General features: G+C 42.4%; 1 protein-coding gene across 3 annotated transcripts in view; it reads left to right on the forward strand.

Annotated features, from left to right (window-relative positions):
- Positions 1–24,075, forward strand: part of LOC126480701 (histone-lysine N-methyltransferase, H3 lysine-79 specific) — a 206,108-nt gene that overhangs the window by 82,970 nt on the left and 99,063 nt on the right. For 2 of the 3 annotated variants that reach the window (XR_007587454.1, XM_050103945.1), the window contains exon 5: positions 19,884–20,024. Coding sequence is in view for 1 of the 3 variants with exons in the window: in XM_050103945.1 (XP_049959902.1) it covers positions 19,884–20,024 (141 nt within the window). In the remaining 2 variants the exon portion in view is untranslated. Of the gene's footprint in view, positions 1–18,936; positions 19,168–19,883; positions 20,025–24,075 lie in introns of those variants that run through there. The other variant, XM_050103946.1, reaches the window with a different exon arrangement.

Raw genomic sequence — 24,075 nt, forward strand, 5'->3', positions numbered from 1 at the left:
AGCCACAGCCGACGAATTTCAATAGTCGCAGTTGTCTCGCCGAAAGTGCGCTGAACAGTGACTGCGCAATTCTATACAGTATTTCATTGTAGTTAATTTGAATGTTGAATGTCATTTACGTCTTTGAAAGAAAGTTTTTATGGACGATAATACGAAGAGAATTGTGTAGGTCGCTGGCGGTTTGTACGCTATGAACTTACGTATTGCTCGAAAGAAAAACTGCTCAAAACGAGTGAAAAATCGGTTTCCGAAAGGCAATATTCCGGTCGTGTGCGTCTGATGTATGGTGTGCACTACTGTGAGAGTCGTGAAGTTTCGGTATACTAGGAAGTTGGCGTTCTTGATCATTTGTAAAGTACTGACAGATAATATCTGTGAAATAATAGACTTAACACAGCTACGGGTAATGCGATAGTGAACATAGTACAAACAATATTTTTTATTGCCAGTCATCATATATTTGTTTATAATTAAAATTTACCAAGGCCTGTACCTTTCTGAGCACTTTTGTGAAACCTGATGTAAAATTTTGTAGCTTAGTTTTCAATACCCTTCGGTCCACATCTGGAACACGGTATAGAAATGTTTGTCACCTCTTACTTCATCTTTTTACATTCTTGTTCGTGTAATGCTCTTGGATGAACTTCAACGAACAAGCTCTTTCGCGCTACGATTGTATAAGTTTTGCGATGTGGTCATTGGTCCACCCCTTCGGCGTACCTGAAGCAATTAAAACAACAGGCATAACCGCGGACTTTCAGAACGTGGCCAGCTGGGGAGGAGGAATTGCCGGTTCAGAGTACTTGCAGGTGTCGGCCACTAACGTACAGGCAGGTCAGAATCCTTCGGGAGTATCCGTGGCTGGTAACTAAAATCCGGTTGTGTGTGACCAGCAACTGTTCTCGTGTTTTGTACGTTGTTAGATAGTGCTTATATTTGAGGTTACAGGGCTCGATTGTAAGTGTCGATTGTGCTTAGGGACATACTGCGCAGCTCAAACTAGCAATATGCCTGAAAAAGTGCTGCTACCGGGAGTAAAGCAGGCGGTAAGTAGCACTCGTTTTTCCTGCTGTTGTGGCGGCTGGCCTTGTGTCGCGCTGTGGCGTCGCGTCGGGCGCCTCCGGCCGCTTCCGCCAGCTTTCGGCGCGGTGCCTCCCTCAACATCGATCGCCGGGGACTAAATATAGCGCCCCCCCGCGTGTCAGCGAACCCGCGCGCTTACTAAACTAGGCTGCCGGCCGGCCAGAGACCCATTCGCTATTTTCAGGCCTTGCCTGGCTTCTTTTTTAAATGGCCCCTCTCTTTTTTGTCTGTGTGCATCTGCACGGCGTGGCGCTGGCCGCTCGTTGTAAACACTTGCTCGCCTGCGCATCGCTTTCAGTGGGGTCACTGTTCGTCAGGGCTGCTTTTAAACCGGTGCCCGACCTCGTGGTGTTCACAGTTCGACGCCTGTGCAGTGGTAGTCTCGACGATGCGTGCTCAGTTCCTTGCTCCTCGTGGAGACAGAATGTGCCGTTCAGTCATTTGTTGCAGATCTGCTGGATCAAAAAGGGCGACAGGGGGCTTTTATTCTACTCGTAGCGCCAACGCCATGCTGTGGTTGCGGGCTGGCGTCAAATTAACACGTGGCGAACGACACCAGATCCACTTTATTGACTACTTGTCCAACACTCATTTCCGTTTTATTCTGCCTGTGTATTTTGTTTATAGTGTCAGGAAATATACCCATAATTGGTGCTTTCTCAGCACTGTTAGCAGAACACACGTTTCTTCTTTTTAGAAAACTTAATTCGTAATGAACCACACACTCATCCCATGCGAAACAATGCGTTCCACATTTAAAGTAATATTTTGCTCTCGTTTAGAGGCACTAAAGCTTACAATTTATTCGAAATAACTAGAAAGTACATAAGCTAACGTGGACGCCCATAGCGACCGCGAGAGCCTGCATTCTGCAATGTAATTTCACGCGTGTGCATCACGGTAGGAGATACACAATGCAGCAACTGTGTTAACCAAAAAGTTAGTTTGCGTGGCCATCGTCCGCAGCATGTATGTAACTTAAATATTCGTTTTATAAATCCTACAATTTTATTTTCACGTTTTACGTTAAAGCGATAATAAAATCTCTTCACCCACAGGAAATTCGGTTTAGACGTTGCCAGTTAACTCGTCCTTTCCGCGTGGCCGCGCTGTTTGCGGTTTCGTCTTACTGTGCACGCTGAAGTCTGCAGTCTGATGAAAACTGTTGTCACAGAACGCTATAACACACAACAAACCAGTGACAAGTAGCTAAATCCAGACTGTACCAACCCACTTATGGGGTAAATAGACTGCAACAACAAGAGACGTTTAAATTTACAAAACGAATAATTATGTTATCTGTTCATTCGAAGAAGTCGGAGCAGCTGTAAATAAATCCTAAAATAATAAAAGATTCGAAATGTTAAATTTACGTTCACTGAACGTAGAAATTGATACATCAAGTTCTTCGACCTAACATGTTGGTAATATTGCACAGATTTCCTTATCGTATTCAGCTCGTGTGAGTCACTCTTCAATCAACGGACTAGTTTTCGCACTTAACCCACGTGACGGAGCGAATAGTACATAAAAATCTACAAACATAAATAGCTGACTCCGTCGTGTGAGAAAGAATAACAGCAGAGAAAGTGCTGAAACATGTTTAAATAAAACAAAACTAACCAAATGATATCTCACGTTTGGCACTTTGTGCGTAATCAGCGGCGACGAGTGATAAATGTGTGTCGGACCGGGATTCGAACCCAGGTCTCCTACTTACTAGGCAGCTGCGTCAGCCACCGGACGCAGTGTTTATAGCAGTAGCACGGCCTATGCCGGCACGCCTCCCGGACTACTCACGGTCCCACCCGGCGCCATCTACCCGCGCCGCGGTCTTCGTCCGTGCCCTCCATGCTCGCTACTTTGAGATTCCCGCAGGAGGTCGGACGTAATGGTGCATCCGCACCTATTTTGCAGTGCGTGGTGTCTGTTCTTTCGGACAGCTAGTGAAAAGAGAATTTCTTACTATGAAAATATACATGAAATTTCTTCTCTTATGTTGCTGCAAACCGACACAGTGAGATTTTCGGTAAGCCGTTGACCTCTCTGGTCGCCAGTTGCTTGTTTAATGAGACACTCTGTTTCAGAATTCAGTAGGAATAGTTGCTTCAAATGAGTTTGTGGAAATTATACCCTGTTATGGCAAAAGAGCCACAGATAAACTTGTCAACAAGAGATATATAGCCGTTACTCGTAAATGATAGTCTTCGAATGAGAAAAGGTTAACAGACTATACTAAAATCAAGTTCTAATTGTGGGTCAACCTTGGCGAAATCTCCGTAACCCAACGCAACTTACCAAAGTATTTTATTCCTGTTCTTCAACTGAGCAAAATGAAAATAATGACGAGCGTGCCCGTCGGGCCGAGTGGCGCGCACGTGCCAGACAACAGCTTGCCAAATTGTCATGTGTGATTCGCGAATAAAAGATTTAATGAGAAAAGTAAACAATTGATCCACCACAAAACACGACGGCCCGTGTGCTGTCAGCAGCTGAGAATAATGCGCGCTTCAGGTATTCCAAAGCTAGTCAGGTGTGCTCTGTGAGAGGAAGAGTTACGACGTTCGGAAAACATTGTCATAAATCTAAGCCTGCCTTTGTCAACAATACATTTCAGCAAATTAAATATATGTAAGCACCGTGCTCTGCAGGGTGCTCGTAATTTCGGAATAATACTGACCACATTCTTCATTTTTGTAGCCTGCTTTGTAATTAGTATGCAACCACTGAAATGCTTCTTTCGTCACTAGATGTCAATTAAAATCATTGTCATTCATGAGGGTTCCGCGATTGTTTCTAACCCGCAGTGAAAATGTGATGAATATATAAATAAAATTCATAGCCAAGTAATGACAATGAAACTTGTATTACTTCAGATCTTGGAAGCTTTTTAGCCGGAGCACAAAGGGGATACGTCTGTGGAAATTCTCACTTTTCGAATGCTTGTATCAGATCGTACAGATACGCCAGCATAATAGGCAGTACGTAGACAATCTTGTTTTTTTTCTATAATATTAAGGATTTCCTGCTTTGCTTCTCGATCACACGATTTTGTGATATTACTTCCTATTTCACTACCCTCACGATGAATCGCGTGTCCCTTCTTGCGATCAGAAGACTTTGTGGACGCAGAAGATCAAATCCCGGTGGCTAATGACTCACCAGTCATTGAATTATGCATCGGTCTTTACAAAAGAAAAACGCTAACAAACAAATCAGGAAAACTGCAACGAAATCTGCCAACTTTAGACTGAGCTTTCTACGTCAAACCTGTGTTTACTGTTCGCTACTTGTGTGTGTGTGTGTGTGTGTGTGTGTGTGTGGGGGGGGGGGGGGGGGGAGAGGTTTGCGCAGGAGCGTAACTTTCGTTTATTTACGAATCCACTCTTCACGACATTGCTGAACACCTCGAACCCTATAACCTACATAGTAATAGTGCTTCCTTGTAATCGACAACTGTGGTTTTACCCAGTTATTTTAAAGTAGTGAGCATATCAACCATTGAGGAACAAATATAAATGGAATAGCAGGGATGTATGAGAACGGCGCGTTGCCATTTGGACTGTTAAGGAAGGTTATAGCTGTAAGATGACGCTCAAATTAGTGGCTGATGGGAGGCTCAAAGCCAAACAAGTTGAATTACACCGACCGGTGTAGACTGAGTTCTGATCGTTGCCAACTTTAACTAGTAGACGGCACTGTGCTCGATGCGTCTGAGGCTGCCTAAGCAGGAGACACACAGGGAGTTAATAATGGCCGAAACACAGTGTAAGTGACTGAGAGTGTGAAATCATTTATTGTCGTGTTGGCAGAATTAAATGTAGCAACGGCCACTAGTTAAAGTGGTCATCGTTATTGGGAGAAGCTTACTGGGAAGTGAAGTCATAATTACGTGTCCTCCGTAAAACTCTATGCGACCACTAAAATCGATAGTAGTAGACAAATGACCTGTCAAGTTGCTATATTATAGTCGTTTTTACTTCCGCCCTCCGAATATATGTTATCACAAACACGTGAAACGAGCGAGGTGGCGCAGTGGCCAGCACACTGGACTCGCATTCGCCAGGACGACGGCTCAGACCCGCGTCCGGCCATCCTGATTTTGGTTTTCCGTGGTTTCCCTAAATTGCTTCATGCGCATTTCGGGATGGTTCCTTTGAAAGGGCACGGCCGACTTCCTTCTCATCCTTCCCGAATCCGATGGGACCGATGACCTCGCTGTTTGGTTCCCTCCCCTAAACCAACCAGCCAAACATGTCACTATTGGTACGATTTGTTATAATGACATTGTCAGTGGTAAAAGCCTTCTTGAAGATCCTAAGATAAAATACTAAGAAGAAAGTCGAAAATTTTAAGAATTCTCACCGTAACGTAGTGGACTGAGGTAGAAAGGAGTATGTTCGCTTCCCGCTTTATTAACATACTAACGGAGAAACACGGCTTTGCCCAGGTATTTGTTTTACAGCTGTGCGTCCATGCACGTGCCAAGCAGCATCTGTTGTTGTGCTTCATGTTTGACGTCATACCTCCTGAACTGTGTGTCGTACAATGATACAATTCTGCAGTTACATTCAGTGGTTATGTGTGCATGCTGTCTGCAAAATGTCGCGAATGCAGTTAGTAGTGATAAATCATAACGTCATGCCTCATGTCGTACTTTTAATGCATCAACATTGCGAAAAGTAGTAAGCGGTAAACATTTTTTCTCTCATCATTTTGTAGGCTAAGTGTTCTCATTCTCAAATACTGGATGAATAAAGTCTGGGAATTTACGTGTCGCGGGCTGTGAGTTTTCTCACTCCACCCCGTTGATAGGCATGTGGTTTTATCCCCACAGCGATTGTCGTCCGACAGTAAGGTATATGTGTATAAAGTTTGTTCGAAATCGATCTCACACACTATATATATATAGTTTAGTCCAACTGCGCTCCAGCTGTGATCTTGCTTGCGTTCTTCGGTCCATTTTACGCCTGTTCGTTTGTCACAGTGTAGGTCGCTGTCTCAGGAGTGAGTTTGTTCGATTTTGCGAGCACTCCAGTTTTATGCACGAAGAAATTGCAATAATGTTTCTCTGAACCACATTAACTGCGAAAATATAGGAGATATTGTGATAATGAATGGCGCTAATAAAAGTAGTTTCACATACGAGGTGTGACTATAATAGCGGGAATGAAGCTGACCGAGTAAGTACGGATGCGCGAAGATAATGGACCAGTAGCTGTGAAGCGTGAAGCCTCGGTTGAATGCGGCGTGAACAAATCAGTGTGGGTGTGCTCTTCATTTGTGTAAGAGCTGGTATTTTGTTTCGCCAGAAAAATGGTACGTGTAATAGAGCAACGAATTTCGTCAAGTTTCACACTAGGAAAAACTGCTGCTGACATCAGTATTTTAGTAAAAAGGAGTGTTTGGCGAAGACGTCTATCACGTACGCGAGTTTTTGAGCGGCCAAAACGTTTCCAAGGTGGCGAAGACACTGAAGGTGACCGACGCACGGGTCGTCCTTCGACATCAAAAACGGACGGAAATATCGAATGAGAACTATCGCAGAATCAGGCATCGAAGCTGCTTACAAGAACAATATACAGAAGAATGGAAAAGAAAATTGAGAATGCGCTAGGTGAAGATCAGTTTGGCTTTAGGAAAAGTAAAGGGACGCGAGAGGCAATTCTGACGTTACGGCTAATAATGGAAGCGAGGCTAAAGAAAAATCAAGACACTTTCATAGGATTTGTCGACCTGGAAAAAGCGTTCGACAATATAAAATGGTGCAAGCTGTTCGAGATTCTGAAAAAAGTAGGGGTAAGCTATAGGGAGATACGGGTCATATACAATATGTACAACAACCAAGAGGGAATAATAAGAGTGGACGATCAAGAACGAAGTGCTCGTATTACGAAGGGTGTAAGACAAGGCTGTAGCATTTCGCCCCTACTCTTCAATCTGTACGTCGAGGAAGCAATGATGGAAATAAAAGAAAGGTTCAGGAGTGGAATAAAAATACAAGGTGAAAGGATATCAATGATACGATTCGCTGATGACATTGCTATCCTGAGTGAAAGTGAAGAAGAATTAAATGACCTGCTGAACGGAATGAACAGTCTAATGAGTACACAGTATGGTTTGAGAGTAAATCGGAGAAAGACGAAGGTAATGAGAAGTAGTAGAAATGAGAACAGCGAGAAACTTAACATCAGAATTGATGGTCACGAAGTCAATGAAGTTAAGGAATTCTGCTACCTAGGCAGTAAAATAACCAATGACGGACGAAGCAAGGAGGACATCAAAAGCAGACTCGCTGTGGCAAAAAAGGCATTTCTGGCCAAGAGAAGTCTACTAATATCAAATACCGGCCTTAATTTGAGGAAGAAATTTCTGAGGATGTGCGTCTGGAGTACAGCATTGTATGGTAGTGAAACATGGACTGTGGGAAAACCGGAACAGAAAAGAATCGAAGCATTTGAGATGTGGTGCTATAGACGAATGTTGAAAATTAGGTGGACTGATAAGGTAAGGAATGAGGAGGTTCTACGCAGAATCGGAGAGGAAAGGAATGTGTGGAAAACACTGATAAGGAGAAGGGACAGGATGATAGGACATCTGCTAAGACATGAGGGAATGACTTCCATGGTACTAGAGGGAGCTGTAGAGGGCAAAAACTGTAGAGGAAGACAGAGATTGGAATACGTCAAGCAAATAATTGAGGACGTAGGTTGCAAGTGCTACTCTGAGATGAAGAGGTTAGCACAGGAAAGGAATTCGTGGCGGGCCGCATCAAACCAGTCAGTAGACTGATGACCAAAAAAGTAATCTTATTCGATCTGGCTGTCGGTTGAGTATTCGGTCGCTGCAGCAAATGACAAAGAATGCGTAAGGCAAGTTAAACGCAACCAATTTAACATGATGCCAGCGGCCTTGCCGCAGTGGTAACGCCGGTTCGTCGGATCACCGCTGTCGGGCTGGGCTAGCACTTGGATGGGTGACCATCTGGTCTGCCGAGCGCTGTTGGCAAGCGGTTTGCACTCAGCCCTTGTGAGACAAACTGGAGGAGGTGCTTGATCGAGAAGTAGCGGCTCCAGTCTCGTAAACTGACATACGGCAGGGAGAGCGGTGTGCTGACCACATATCCGCATCCAGAGACGCCTGTGCGTGAGGATGACACGGCGGCCGATCGGTGACGTTGGCCCTTCGTGGCCTGTTCGGGCGAAGTTAGTTTAATTTAACATGAGAAGAATATATATGCGAAACTGGTGCCTAAAATTCTCAAGTTCAAACCAAAAGAAGGTCGTGAAGATGTTCATACTGACACTCTGAATACCATTGAAAATGGCCCTAATTTCGTAGAAAGTGATAACATGTGACCGATCTCGGTTTTGCACTGCTGATCGAGAAACTAAGCGCAAATCCATGCATTAGAACGGCCCAACGTCAAAAGGAGCGAAAAAGCTCGAATGACCAAATCAAGATTCAAAGCGATGATTGTTTCTTTTTCGATATTCGTGAAATTGTGTTCTTTCTTCTTCATTAGGCTCCTGAAGGTCAGACTGTCAACATTACTACCGTGAGGTTCTTGCTCAATTCAGTGAGAAGAAAAAAGAGAGAGCCGAATTGTGGAAGAACGAATCACGGGTTCTTTCTCGAGACGTCGCTCCGGCTTCGTACCACATTATATGTTACGATGTTGCCAGCAAAGTACAGCATCCTAGTGTTAGAGCATCCTCTTCATTCGCCTGACCTAGCACCGTACGACTTTGATTTATTATCCACTGTCAAATCTGCGTTAAAACAAATATTTCAGTCAGTTAAAACAGTGAAAGAAAAGCGGAACGGTGACTAAGGAACTCATAGAGGAAGACTTCCATCACTATAAAATTCTCTAGGAGTGTTGCAGAGATTGACGAAAGGACTACAGTGAGGGTGACAATAACTAAATATTTATGTTTTCGAAAGAAAGTGTTGTATAGAAATAGTATCGTTATTTTATAGCCAGCTCTTGTATTCACTAGGAAATGTGCATTAAGAAGTTGTCTTGTCACAAGTTTGATTTTTCATTCAGAGTGAATGTGTGTACTTAGAAGCAAATTGCCTTGTTTCTTTTTCTGCCAGAGCAATTAGACGTTTCATTTTGACTTCAGTTCAGATAGAAAAACATGTAGTTAACAAGAGGATAAATCGTAAAGTCTTCTATTGTTTTCGAATTAATTATACTGCCTTATATTTACAGAATATTCGTGATCTCCATACCTGAGTATTAAAATACCAGTATTGGTACACGTACTTCAGAAACAGTGCATGTAAGATCCAAAAACTTCTGACAGCGTATCTCATCCTCGAACTTCTTGAAGCCTTTTATCGCCGAAATGTCATTATCCGACATTTAATTGTAATCTTCTCCCCTACAGTGACGACACTACGTGCTGGCATTGTATCAGCACGATCAGAAACTTTATCGTTAGAGGGGAGACCCCGTCACTACTAGTAAGCTTAAGCGTGTGACCCACACCCAGTGTTCACATACCTTACTTCCGTATAATTCCACAGTAGTCGACAAATATGCTGGACAAGTACACGTCATTTCCCAGTAACTTTAGTGTAAAACTGTCTTCTCCGTAGCGCAATTAGATCTGAGCTGCCATCAGCCACCTATCCTAGAGTGTTGGCGGATAGTCCGCGTTTGTCCTGCCGGTATTTGCGGAGCAGGGTCCTCGGCCACCCTCGCGCCGTCCGGAATTAAACCGCGATAAAGCCCAGCCGGTTAGCCCGTGCCACAGTCTCAGAAGAAGTGCTCGGCTCCTGGGTGTGAATACGTCTGTCGGACCGTTGCACACAATAGTAACACCATTTATTTGTCTGTGGGGAGACGCCACACAGATGGCAGCCAGCGTTAACGCGACGCGCTCTGGGATAACGTCGCGTCCATCGGTTTCGGGTTTTGCCAGTGTGGGCGAATTGTTTCCGTAAACCAGCGCAGGGTGTCAGTGTCTGCCGAACAAGTTTATCTTTTGTTGGCAAATTATTGTTTGGGACTCGAAAGAGAGCAGCAATAGTGACAACTACAGGTGGCGATTTTAGAGGGTTCTGCGGGAAAACATTAATTTCAGCCGTGACACATTCGCCGTTAAGGAAGTAGTTAAAGTTATGATGGGCCAGTATACGATGTCACCCACCGAAGGAATCTCAAAAGAATAGCTGTGTGTCAAAGACGATTGCTTTATTTTGACACATTTGAGATGTATTTTTGGCGATAAGTATAAGTCTGTCGGATTATCCTTTAAACTATTCTACTCAACTCGTTCATTTCCTGCGTGTTTAAAATCATTATCACCATATGCCTTTGGACAGGGGATAAGTACCAAAAGTCGCTTCACGAGACTGCGTTTTGTGGTTAGGTCTTCCACTGTCGTGGAAGGTACGCCGGTCAGTACGTCGTGATGCAGTGGTCGAGGAGCAAAAGCGAGTGTGCACATCGTTGCTCTGTCTTACTCATTGTGGGGGACCAGAAACGAGCAAAGAGTCTTTCCCCTGCGGGAAATACAGCGGCAGTAGGCGGCCAAGGCCGGGGCCGGGAATAATGTTGAAACTGCGCCAGGCCGGGCCACGTCACGCCGCCCTCGCGGAAGCGCAGTCGCGGCGGCGGCGGCGGCGGCGGCGGCTGGTTCGCGGAACGTGACGTGAAGCCAGCCGATTCATTCCACTCCGCTTCCTCATCTTCTCTTCAGTCACCGACGACAGGTCGTCTCAATGTTTGTATCAGCGTTACGGCCATTCCAGCCAAATGTACAACTAGATCAGACACAACCTTAATTGACATAACCACCTAAAAAAAAAAAAAAAGTTTCTCCAAATTCATTTGGTAAACACAAGAATTTTCGGGACTGTTGATGAAATTCAATGTCTGTTGGTTAACGAATCTATTCACTACAGAAGCACAAGTCCCTGCAGAAACAATACTTCCTGTAACGCACCATTATGACTACCGGAATCACGAGAATGTAGACTGGTTTCCCTGAACACTCTAAAGCTGTAGTAATATGGACCAAAAACGCATAGCTAATGATATTTTATGTATGCAATGTCGTTGGAAATTGTTGGGTCTTTTAGAAGATCTTTAGCTGAAGTAATGCTCACTGCCTCCTCCCGCATTTAAGAACAATGCTCTTAAACGCTTCCAAATGCCCGCCGTTCAAACGCTTCCAAATGCCCACCGTAATATTCCACGGCCTTTAGCCACGTTCCCCAGCAAGTAAGTATGAGTTCTGGTGGAAGTGGTACGTTGGGAAGCTCCTCTCGAAATGATTGAATTGTTTTAGGTGCTTTAGTAAAAACCTTTTTGATGGTTGAAACTAGCGTATTTACATGTGGAAATTCGAGACGTATCGTCTCAGCTGCACGATCATGGCACCTCTTGATGCAATAATTTACCAACAGCCGTATGTATTGTAGAAATTTATTTTATTTTATGAACTGTTATGTGCTACCAGTTTCGGCATTACATTGATGCCATCTTCAGGCTCCACTCGTCATGGTCGTAAAATCGGTATACACGGAAGGAGCCATATAATCCGTGAATCAAATCTTCCTGCAACAGCTCTTGGTGGCCAGACCACACAGATTTCTTATTGATATCGGGTAATGCACCACACTTTCTAAACAAATTAGTATTTTGAATATTTTTCATCCTGCTTAGGGTTATTAAAAAAATTACAAAGAAATTGGTGGAATATTTATTTCCAAAATGTTTTCTCAAATTGAGGTACCATTTAATCCAATGTAATACATTTCAAGGAGACCAAATTTTTGCCAGATACGCATGACTTGATGGCTGAGGTACTAGACCACTTTAATTCCAGTTATTATGAATATTACAAGGATAAAAAATATCACATCTTACATTTTAATTTTTATAATTTTTTCCTAATAAAAATGTTATTTTTTCTACAATTTAGTTGATTGTGCAACAATGCTTAGTACTTATACGTAAGTATGGACTATTGCAAGTTACAGAAAAAAATTTAGAGCAATGCTTTATAAACTTTAGGAAATATTTCTACCTGAATTCTGAAAATACATCTGGGGGAAAATGGGAATCAAGATATGAGTCCAGTTAAACTGTGCCTCAGAACATTTCTGAAGCGTAGTCTTCATCCTGCAGTATTTCTTAATCTTCAAGCTTCCTCGTGGCATTCCTTTTAGCACTTCGTGTTTCTTTGGTAACTTGAACAGCGAATCTTTCAGCTTCATGCCCCCGTTGTCTGTCACATGCAAGCAGTTGATCTTCCGTATTAGAGCCACATTTTATTCGTAAATTGCTCACGACTTCCAACCTTGCTATCACTCCTTCATTGAAACATTTCATTGCATGTAGTTCACCAACTTTTAATGTATTTAGTCGTACAAAAACATTCTTGGGCAATCTTTCCCAAATGCAATGGTTGAAATTTTCATTTGTATTCTGAGTGCCCCCATGAAGACATTTACTAAGCAAAACAGGCTCACTTAGGTCTCTAAAAATTGGTTTTATTTCATTCATAATAGGCTCAGGAAGAGACTGCTTATGATGGTATATTTGATCACTTTCTTTTGCTTTTTGGTAACCACACCAACAATCTGCTCCTTTAGGGCAAAGTCTGTGAACAGGGTGGTCATCTGTGGACAACTTACGAAAGTAGGTGGCACATACAGCTTTTCTCATTGCTGTAACATCATTCAGAGGTTCAGTTCGTCTAATGGCCAGTCGATAATAACTCTGAAGAAGATCTATTTCAGTTTCTGTCAATCTGCCTTAGCCAGACAGATTTTCCATCAGGTCGCAACTATCCTTTCATTTGTCTTCGTAGCTTCCGCAGTCTAGCACACATCCTCTTTTGCACATGTCCACAGCACTCCAGTTTTGTTACCAAGGTATCACCATAAACAATGAACTCATTAATTATATTGAAAGCTTTAGAGTCCCCATCGCTTAGGTACTTCGTGTATCTAACGTTATAAACGGGCACAGACCTCTGAAATATTTGTAGAGCTCCATCACACTCCATACCTCCACTGTAACCATCATAATTCTTAGGACACTGATGTTCAACATATCCTTCAGTGTTACAATGGCAGGTGAGGCAGTACTTGGTCGAGCACTCACCATCAAGTCTCCAGAGAAGTAGCGCTTTCAACACCGTTCAGGGAACGATGTCCTTGACGTTGCCATGCCCCATCAAGTGCAGCAGTAATGTCCCTGGCTCCACTAATATTTACAGTTTCTTCTTCTGCACGTTTCATAGATGCTTGAAACACAACCGTCAAGGCACATAAAAGTATTTTTGTGTACTTGCTGATCCTACTGGAAGGAGGAAGGTCCATTAAACCACAAAACGTTTAAGCAGCCTCTCTTCTCTTCCCTTCCCTTTCCTGTTGCACACATTGCATGCACTAACTTCAGATTCACATCTGTTCGAAGTCATTTTCGAGGTCGATTTATTGCAGGATCCACGCAGAACAACTAATTTTGACGCTAAACCCTTTCTGCTACTTTGTTGTTCAGGTATTTCCAGACAGCCTACACCATCACATTGTTTACATTTCGCCACTTCCTTTATCAAAGGAGATAAGATGCCCATATCAACAACAAAAAATCCACTACAAACAGCGTCATTGTTAACACAAAAATTTGAATCACCAAGAGGTGTGCCATGTGGGAGTTCCTTCCCTGAAGAACTGATACATAGGTTACTTTCAACAGTGTGGCTTGCTTTGGTTGCGAACTGGTTACCACGGAATGCCCTTTTATTGAATTTCTTTATGCGTGGCATAGTTCGTATTTATTTCATACTAAAGGATATGTACTTCCACAAATATACGTAGCACTTGGAATCATTTACGGACACTAGAAAGCTGCACTATTACCAACATATACAGTCCGCGGCTCGTGGTCTTCCGGTAGCGTTCTCGCATCCCGCGCACGGGGTCCCGGGTTCGATTCCCGTCGGGGTCAGGGATTTTCTGTGCCTCGAGATGACTGGGTGTTGTGTGTCCTCATCGTTGGCTCGCAAGTCAAGCCAAAAGGGACTTGCAATGCGACGGCCGAACTCCCGCCAACAATGCCATACATTCATTTCATTTCTGCAAACATATACAGTGCGATTTCTGTAACAGAAATGAAGGGGTTGTGGAGGCATACATGACCGTGACTTTAAAATTTGGTATATATAGGTCATTTTTCATTTGAAACCCTATCAATGTAATCAGAAAAGACTATAGAATTTAATAGTCATAAAAAAATTTCGATGTTTCCACCATTTATAAGTACCCTGTATCCTTAAAGTTCTTTACGAGAGTTCTGAAGAGACCGCGACTGCAAGACAATTGTAGAGCATCTTCAACCTAGGTGACTGTAAATATCGATGGGGACAACGTAATGAACGAATGAGATCTCCGTTCTGTAGGTGTAAAATACCGACCTCAGAAAGGACATTCAGACGAAGGCTGATATTGGAAGGAAATCATCAGTGTTCTTTCGAAGAAACCATCCCTGAATTAGCGTTGAGCAATTCGGGGAAATCACGAAAAACCAAAATAAGAAGCACGAGTCTCCCGAATACGAGTCCATTGACTCGGGCACTCCAGCAGCCAACTCGGCACCACATGCAGTGACAGTGTTAAACTACCGTGGCACTCGCTCCAAGTAAGCGAGGAAAATCACCGTTTGTGCGATGACCTTGACCGACTGGGGGCCTTCAAATCTGGGCAGTTGGGCTCGTGTCGCCTCGACTGCGAAGAGTCGTTTGCGTCAAATTATCGCGTGCTTCTGTTACAGGCGGGTAGCGATGCGACATAGACAGAAACTAAACACGACAAGGTAACAGTTTTTGGTAATGACTCTGGCGTCATTAGTATTTCTTCTCGTACCACGAGTAGGGAGCAACGCCGAACAAAGTTTATAGTAGTGCTTTCGCTATATTTTAAAGACTGCATCACCGGACGGAACTGATCTAAACGAGTTTGGAGTTTGTGAATCACTATTGTGGAATCGGCCAACAGTTGGCATGCAAATAAGGCGGGGAGGTATGTGTGGCACGTGCTCGCACCGTGTTTGGATAGGTCCGCTTTAAGCTGCGCGAAGCGGCGGAAGCAGCGGCGACCGCTTATTGATTGGGGTGTCGCGTCGCCTCGGCGTGTTCCACTGCACTCGTTGGACGCCCACTGCTAGAGAAAAGCAAAGGGAAAGCGCCGCTGTTCGAAACACTCACGCTTTTATCGAACGAGAAGACATTGTTGTCGGAGTTAGGAAAACCGTGTTTGAAGTGCGAGCGTCGTTTTCGTGCGCTTGTCTCCCCGTGCGCACAAATCTCTTCGTTCCTGACGTCTTACCAGTCTCACTGTTAACACGGAATGCGTCACATCTTGTGCGATACCCTGCTTTTATCTGGCAGCTTTCGGTTAGTGGAGCTTAGTCACCCCGTTTAAATTTTCAGTTACGGAAGAAACGATGTCGATTTAAATAACCGGACAAATATTGTCTTACGTTTTGATAGTTGCATTCGGTGTTTTGGATACAGTTCGTTCGGCAGGCAATTGTGCGACGTGTTTAAGTACTTGCCAGTGCATCCAGTTTCTGTACGAACGTCGTTTCCTTTGGAATGCCACGCAGCGAGAACTGATAGTTAACGACACAGGAGAGATAACCACGACGCGGAGGAAAGGTGCAATAGCGTCGGTTTGTCGGAGCCGGGGACGACGACCCCGCGCGCCTAACCCAGTTACGTGGAGTCTGCTGCAGCTAGGCGCCTGCCCCGCTCGCTATCGATTGCTTACGCCGGCCTCGGTCTGCACGAGCCGAGCCGCCCGTGGCCAAAACAGACCACACAACAGCAGGTACCGACGAAAAGACCAGCGAAACGGCCGAACGTGAGCTGCCGAGACTGCTCCGTTAGTCGGGTAGCGGCAGCAGCGAGGCTAGGGAGCTCCTCAGCTTGTAGGTCGTTTTTCTCTGTTCTCGGACACCAGTTCGTATGTGTAGCGAAGTGAGAATGTCAGGGTGCTCGCGCTGGTAACCGTTTTCGCTAGTTTCTTTTTCAGACCACACTAGTCTCTGACTGTGAATGATACTAAATTGATAAAAGCGCAGACGGGGAAATGAAACTAGTGGCTGTGAGCAGCCTAGCTAACACCTGCGGATGGACTGTGCCGTGGGACAGTGTCGCAGGCAGGTTTCCCACATGTCCAGGAGGCAGTTCGCATCAGCACACGCTTCGGCGAAGGAAGAAACGCAGCTTCTTTATGTAACGCCTGAGTCCGCACGTGCGGTCAGCACGTCGTGTTGCACTGCAGCTCTGGTCGCACGAGACGTGTCGCTGTGAAACGACTTTGGTGCTGTCTGCAGCAGTTTGTACGAATGGCTCCAAGTTTCCTCTCGACCGATCCCTTCTTCTAGTAAAGTTTGGCTATAAATATTTGTTTCTCTTCAAATCAATTCAGTAGTTCTTAGACACATCGAATCGTCAGCATTTTCCTTTATAGCCGTGTTTAAAAAGCTTTTATTCTCTTTGTGCTAACTGCTTATTCGCGTTTCACTACCGTAAAAGTCAACACTCCAGACAAATACTTTCAGTAAAAACGTCTAAAACTTTCATTTATGTCTAAATTTCGGAAACATTTTCGTCACTATTGCCAGTCTCTCTGCATCGGCCATAGTCTGATATTTTGCTGTCCGAATTGCAAAACTCGTCAACTGCTTTTAGTGTCCCGTTTCCTAATCTAATTCCCTTGGCATTGCCCGATTAAGTACGGCTACATTTCCCTACCCTTGTTTTACTTTTCCCGATGCTGGCCTTGTAACCCTCTTTTCGAGACACTATCCACGCCGTCGAACTGCTCTTTCGAGTCCTTCGCCGTCTCTGGCAGAACTAGTCTCATCAGGATGCCTCCAAGATTATATTTCTTCTCCCTGAAGTTTAATTCTCTTTTTCAAAGCAGGCGACACCTTTCATCTCAAAACGAGCTTTAGAAAGGCGAATACGAGCCAAATTCGTTAGGATCTTGTCCAGGTCAGCAATGCGGGGTTGCTGCGCTGTTCCTAAACATCACGTACGTGAATATGGCCTCGATTTTGAGTGTCTGGCAATATTTTTCATTTTGCTTCCACTCGATACGGCTTCCGAGGCTACACGTAGATACCTGCGAACAGAAGCACGAGAGTGAAGATCCCAACTCATTGACTGTTGCGCAGTGGACCCGATGTGAAGCACGGCGAAGCGTGGCCGTGGCACGCGTGGCCAGCCGTGACGTCTGCAGCTCGGAGAGACCGGCAGTCTGTCAGCTGGCGGCGCTTCCTGCAATGCGGTACTTACCTTACCTCTGCCCTTCACACACGTCTTGCCCTTACGGGAAGCGTAACTTTTAGCTTTTTTCCGATCTCAGTCTGCACAAACTGATTTCTGTCCCATTCTCTCTGACGTATTATAGCATCATTGCTTGTGAACACGTTTGCCCGTTCCATACACATCTCCCCTTTGCTATAAATCCAGTAACGCGGACAAGATAGCGAATTACTGAATCCTAGTAGTATTTTACTTCAATGACCACCAAAAATAAAATTCTATTATTAAATTTTATTTTCAGCCTCAGTAAGTAAAGTAATTCTTGCGTCCGTTATTTAAGACTTCTAATGCTCAAGTGTTGAGGACGTTCCATACGTTACGCAGAAGCGAAGCAACTAGCATGTTCGCACAATCTTTTATTTTGTAAAAGAAGACGCTTTCATTAGACACGGAAAACAAGTTCGGATTGAGACGGCCGAGGAATAACATTGGCCGTGCCCTTTCAGAGGAACCATCCTAGCATTTGCCATAAGGGGAATCACGGAAAACGTGAATTTGTACGGTTGGACGGGGTTTGAGCCGCTGGCCTCGCCAATAAGAGTCCAGCTCGCCAGACACCTCGCTTCTCATTTATCTTCATTTCAAATTTTCTCTTATTCGACATTACTTACGTAGTATTAAAGTCACATTGCAGTATGCGCGCGGTTTTTTTAACACCAGAATGCACTTGTCTTTTTTGGTAAGTGTTTAGCACCAGTTTTCTTACATCATTCCGGATGCTCTCGTTATGTAGTCCTAATTTCATCTAGTCCTCATTGCGTGTTTCAGTGATATGTTCCAATTAGCTTTAACCTTCAAAATCCCCTTTCCGAGTTGTTCAGTTGGAAATTGATTTTCGCGACGTATGCTGCAAACGCCGTGTTGCTAATGATTCAAACGAGACTTCTGGTGGCGATCTCTGAAGTAAAACCAGATTTAATGATCCAACAATGGGAGTGCACTCCAAAAGGTATCTAGCAATCCTCCACCCTGAAGATTATTTTTCTTAATGCGAACCATGGAACACATTCAGTGAGTGAGTGAACGAGTGAACGAACCGCGCCCCGAATGTCAATGACGCCGTATGAAAATCTTTGTGTTGTAAATATGTTTTTGTTTTGTCATGTTTGCAAAAATTGCCTTCACCTTTTTAACATTAACCCCACCTAATCTCAGGCGTGCTATGAATATTCCACTTAATTTTGTGTTGAAGCGATTCCCGTGCAGTAAAATTGAGACCAAAGTTGGTTTGCCGTTCGGAAAGATGCTCCTGTTCTGACTTGCTAGAGGAGTTGATTACAAGTAAGCGTTTTCTTTCCTGGATCTTTTAAAGACCGGAACGGTAGCGCTCCTTTATTCCTGAGCTCGTTTGGCGCCAAGGGTGGCGTGCGTTGCCCAGCAACCATCGGCCTGGCGGCTAGCCCAGATCAATGCCGTGTCGCGCAGCTGATGACGTAACTCGTGCGTCACCACTTCCGGTGTCGTCTGGCGGCCGGTCGCGCGCAAAAGCTATGCTTCTCGGAACATAAACAACATTTCATTGTACGAAACGACTGGTTCCCAACTCATTTTGTGTTGTACCGAAAATCTGCAGCGGCAATGTAACCGGAAACACTTGTCAGCCACAAATCGCTAACTGATCGATGTGGCGAACTTTGTCTCGGGAACTTGACGTTGACCTTGCCATATGGGACTTCCGCTGCTGTGTACTAATTACTGAAATACTTGAACAGCTTTCAAAGTGAGTTTTAGTTGGAAGCAGCCAGCCAGCTCGTCGTGGAATTGTGAGCCAGAGCCGACGTGGCAGAAATTTATCTTGTCTAGTATATCACCCAGTTTATTTGTTATCCTCCTTTGCTGAGTTCCCTGCAGTGGTCTATTCATACTGGCACAGTATATTTAATTCTACCCAATGTTGCTAAAATTATCATCAGTTTAAGGGAGTATCTGCTTTATGTGAGGTCACAATTGTAGGCGAATCCTTATCAGATTTGCATTCATGGCAGTTGAAATCTTAAATAAAACTGTAATTTTTCTTTAATTAGCTTTCAGCTACTGAAACACTCATTTGTGCCCTGTATAGATGGCTTTGTAGTGTACTAGTATGGAACGTGTAAAAAATAAATACTTTCTTGTGCCTTCATATTCTTAGGGCGTCAGAATTACTGTAGTGTGATATGTGTGTTAGATAATTCTTGCTGCCTCACACCCTCTGATATAGAAACAATGTATTTTTCATTTCTTACACTTGTATAAGTAATTATTGTTGTGCAGTAGCGAGAAACCTACGTGTTTGTATCTGTGGACAGTTCGAGTAAATAGCATTTACAGTGTCCTTTTGTTAGCCATTGAAATTTTTAACCCCAGCCTGTAATCTTCTGTTTTACCAGTTTACCAAATTGCATAATTCTTTAAATTGATCTATACTGAAATATATACTAATCTGGCCTTTTTCAGGAAAAAGGTACATCACTGCCAGCACAGCGATTAAACAAGCATCCGTCCCGAGGTCTCCTGAGGCACATATTACAGCAAGTGTATAACCAGGCTGTCACTGATCCAGAGAAGCTAAACCAGTATGAACCTTTCTCACCAGAGGTACACAGACATGTTGTGTTTGTTTCCTTCTCTCATACTTATCTTGAACAGCCGCTAGCTGAATCTGATATATTATGTAGCATGTAACTTACGACAAATTCCGTGTTGCATTTGATTTTGCAAAGTGTGCAGAGTGTCATTTTTCTACTTCATTGTTGTATAAAATTGACTGAAACTGGTGTTATATGAACTGTTGTCTACAGTGAGCTTGTAGACATAAGTCTAGATAAACAGAATTGTATGTTTACATAATTACCAGAGACCAGACATAACACCACGTTAATGACAAACACTGTCCATAATCAAGTGAGAACATGCTGTTCTTACCACTTTCCATTTGACAGTCGTAAAGACAAAGATCTGTGAGTTTCTTGTACATTTACATTCAAAAGATAATTTTATTTTGGCATTCTACTGTATTTTGTTGCTGGTGTCCTCACTTGCCTCCAGTCACCAGGTTGATAGTAGAAGTAAAGATAACCATACTTTGCTGGTATTTATTTTTATTTTATTTATTCTATCATAAATGGGTTCGTGCAATGCCCCATACAACCACACAGAACATCAGGCAAAATTAAATACCTTAGGAGATCATAGAACATGAGCACTGTGAAATTTTAAAAATTGATATTTGAGCACTTCGTTATGAGTATCTCAATTTCGTAGAAGTGTTGCGAAATAGTGACCACCGGAAGTAAAAATTTGCTTTTTAAAGTGTTGTTTATTACTGAGTAAATTTTGCAGCTTATGAAAACACAGTTTATTCACTTGCATTGGAGAGCACAAGAAGAAGTTAGAAAACTTATACTCACTATTGTTTAACCACCTAGTGCCTTTCACCTGTGAATTCTGGAACTTTGGCAATTATGTTGTAGAATTGCATATCAGACCTCATACACCTCTTCTAGTATTCACATTTGAGAGAGAACTCTTGCATTGTCAATCCTCATATTTTCAACATGGCACAGAAATTGCTGTGCTTTCTGCTGTACTTTTTGAAGGGATACGGAAAGCATCTAGGGTGAAGTGGGGTAAGTGTAACCATGGGGTTAGTATAACCACGGCTTATGGTGCCTTAAAGAAGCTGTATTTTTACCTTTGACCTATCACACATGTTAATTTATTCCTCTCTTTGTTATATTTAACCATAAGTTGTCAAATCTGACATAAATTGGTAATCAATTTTTGGACTTGAATTGACGTCTACATTTTCACTCTGCGAGAGAGTGACCTGCTCAGAATTTGGTGGTCTGTCATTTTTGCAGTTTTAAAGATAACTGCTTAATTTTTTGGTTACAAACTAACTTTTGCATGATAATTTCAGATATGAGATTCGTTTTACTCTACTGATAAAGCTCTTGATATGCCAGGCATGGTTACACTTGCCCCAAACAAACTTACCAGAACAAATTTATTTATTTAAGCCGTAACCTTGTTTTTGCCATCACATTATATCAACTAAACTGGCCTTTCTGTACATATGGATACCAGAATACCTGATGTGCTGGATTTGTAGGCCTACTGAGTTTGTGCGAGATATATTTTATTTTTTATTTAAGTCGACTATATTTTTAAACCACATTTTTTTTTATAAAATATGACAGAACTGTAAATAATGCCACCATTTCAATTACAGTACAGTATGTGAAGCATTGTTTGACTGACAACAATGTTGAGCACGATAATTCATTCTGCAGCCAATGAATGTAGCAGTGTTTAAGAGTGTGAAATCTACTTGGGACCAAAAGTTAACTCGTCACCAGAGACATCATCAAGGGGTAAAAATTAGCAAATGTGACTTTTCCAATCTCCTCACTGCTGTATGGAATGAAACACCACCTGAATTGTTGAAAAATGGTTTTCAAAAAGCAGGAATATTCCCTTACAGTAGAGAAGTAATTGATAAAACTAAATATGATCTGGAGGCATATAAAAGATATGTAGCTCATACCAAATCTTTGGCAGAAACAAATCCGTTGCCAGCTCACAATAATGCAGCCAAACTGTGTGGAAGCTATGTCTCTAACAGAAAGTACTCAGATTTTTTGGGAAGCTTCCAGCTGAACAACCTCCAGAATTTTATAGGCCTACATCTACTGAACCCTGCAGTTCTCCCAGTATCAGAGTTCTTTCATTATGTTCTGGAACATCTGATTTGTCATTTGAAAGCTTATTATTGGAAACAGTCAGACAGTATAGTCCCACTGGTAAAACAAAGAAGAAAAGGAATGCACCAGGAGCTGAAGTTATCACTTTTCAAGATGGCATCTATAAAGAAAAATATTTTAAAGGAAACAAGAATAATAAGGAGAAAGCAAAACAAAAAAGCATTATTGGCATAAAAAAAAGGGCTGGTAATGAAAAGTAAATCTTCCAAACAAAGCGCTGTTGCTTTATCCGAAATGGCATCTCAGAATGTTGTGGAAAAAAAAAATCCCTGATTTGGGTAACAAGAAAAAAAAGACTGGAAGTTGAATCAACAAGTGAAGAAAGTGAAACTGAGGGAGGCCTATCTTTAATAAGTAGTGATGAAGAAAATGGGACATAATAACACTAGACGATCTCAGGAAAGAAATTATAAACTGTGAAGAAGAAGAAGAAAAAGAGGCAAACTTTTTTGTAGCCAAAGATAAAATTACAGTTGGAAACTGTTCTGGTAGCTTTTGCAACAAAATGTAAGAAAGTTCATTTTATCGGCCAAGTTACCAAAATTAGTGATTTAGGAGATCCAGAAGTGATTTTCCCCAGATGCAAAAATAAGACAAAGCATGGCACCACATTCTACTGGCCTGATAGAAGAGATGAGACGGAAGTTCCATTCTCTGATGTCATTTCAGTGCTGCCTGAGCCTACTTTGGGTCACAAGGGAGACCTGACATTTGGTGTTACATTTGATTCATACCGCATTCAGTGACTAAAGTGTGAATATAATAAGTTGAATTAGGGCAGTTTAGCATTAAACACAAATTGCCAACAAATTTAGTTCAACTACCATGAAAAATAATAGAAAGTGAACTTATAAACTGAATTTTTCTTTCTCTTGAGACAAGATATTTTATTATTTTTGTTAAATTGCCTACTAAAGAAAACAATGTTACTTTTGTAGAATTTAAACTAATAAATTATTGGCCTAAAACAAAAATAAATCATCTATGATGCATTCTGTTTCAGTGTTTTATGGTTTAGGCTAACACTTATTTTTTAGATTAACTAACATTTGCTGTGGATTTCATAATACACAAAGAGGCGTGTGCAAAAAAGTTCATATCTTGAGTAAAATATAAGATATTTTAATATTTTAAAAACCCTCAAATTCACTTAAAATTGGGTAATCAGGTCATTTACCCCAAGTCTCTTTTACAATGCTCTGTGTGGGTACAACAATGCGAGGTTAAACTTGCCGCGAACCATGGGGCAAGTGTAACCTCACAACACAAAATTTGAAAAAAATTATTTGACCATATAATTTTCTTTGTCAAAAACAAAATGTGTATTGTTTAAAAGTCAATAAGTCAAACTTTAAGCATGAGAAATTTCAAAATCATATTTTCAATAACAAGTTGGCAATTTGGTGTCAAAGTTGAACTATGCCAAAACGTGGTTACACTTACCCCACTTCACCCTAATTAAAATTGGTCAAATGGAGAAATTATAATTGGTTATTTCTTACTGGAATCAAAAACAGCAACCAATAACACTTGATTCATTATTCAGAATGGAATCATTGGTTCATGTACAAACAGTTCTCCACGTACATTTAGATTGGAATACAAATTTTGGTAGTATTTGTCTCGAGTGGAGTGACAGTTAGGTGATACACTACAGGCAAGAAGTGAATAGAAGATTTTGAAATGCTGGTGATTAGACTGTTAGATCAGATAAATAATGAAAAGGTACTACATCTAACTGGGGAGAAGAGAAATTTGGGGCACAACATAACTAAAAGCAATGATCAGTTGATAGAATACATCTGGAGGCATCAAGTAATGGTCAGTGTGGTAATAGAAATTGTAGAGGGAGACCGAGGTGTAAGTAGAGTAAGCAGGTTAAA

Source organism: Schistocerca serialis, chromosome 5 (assembly GCF_023864345.2).
Source record: "Schistocerca serialis cubense isolate TAMUIC-IGC-003099 chromosome 5, iqSchSeri2.2, whole genome shotgun sequence".
Taxonomy (NCBI): Eukaryota; Metazoa; Arthropoda; class Insecta; order Orthoptera; family Acrididae; genus Schistocerca; species Schistocerca serialis.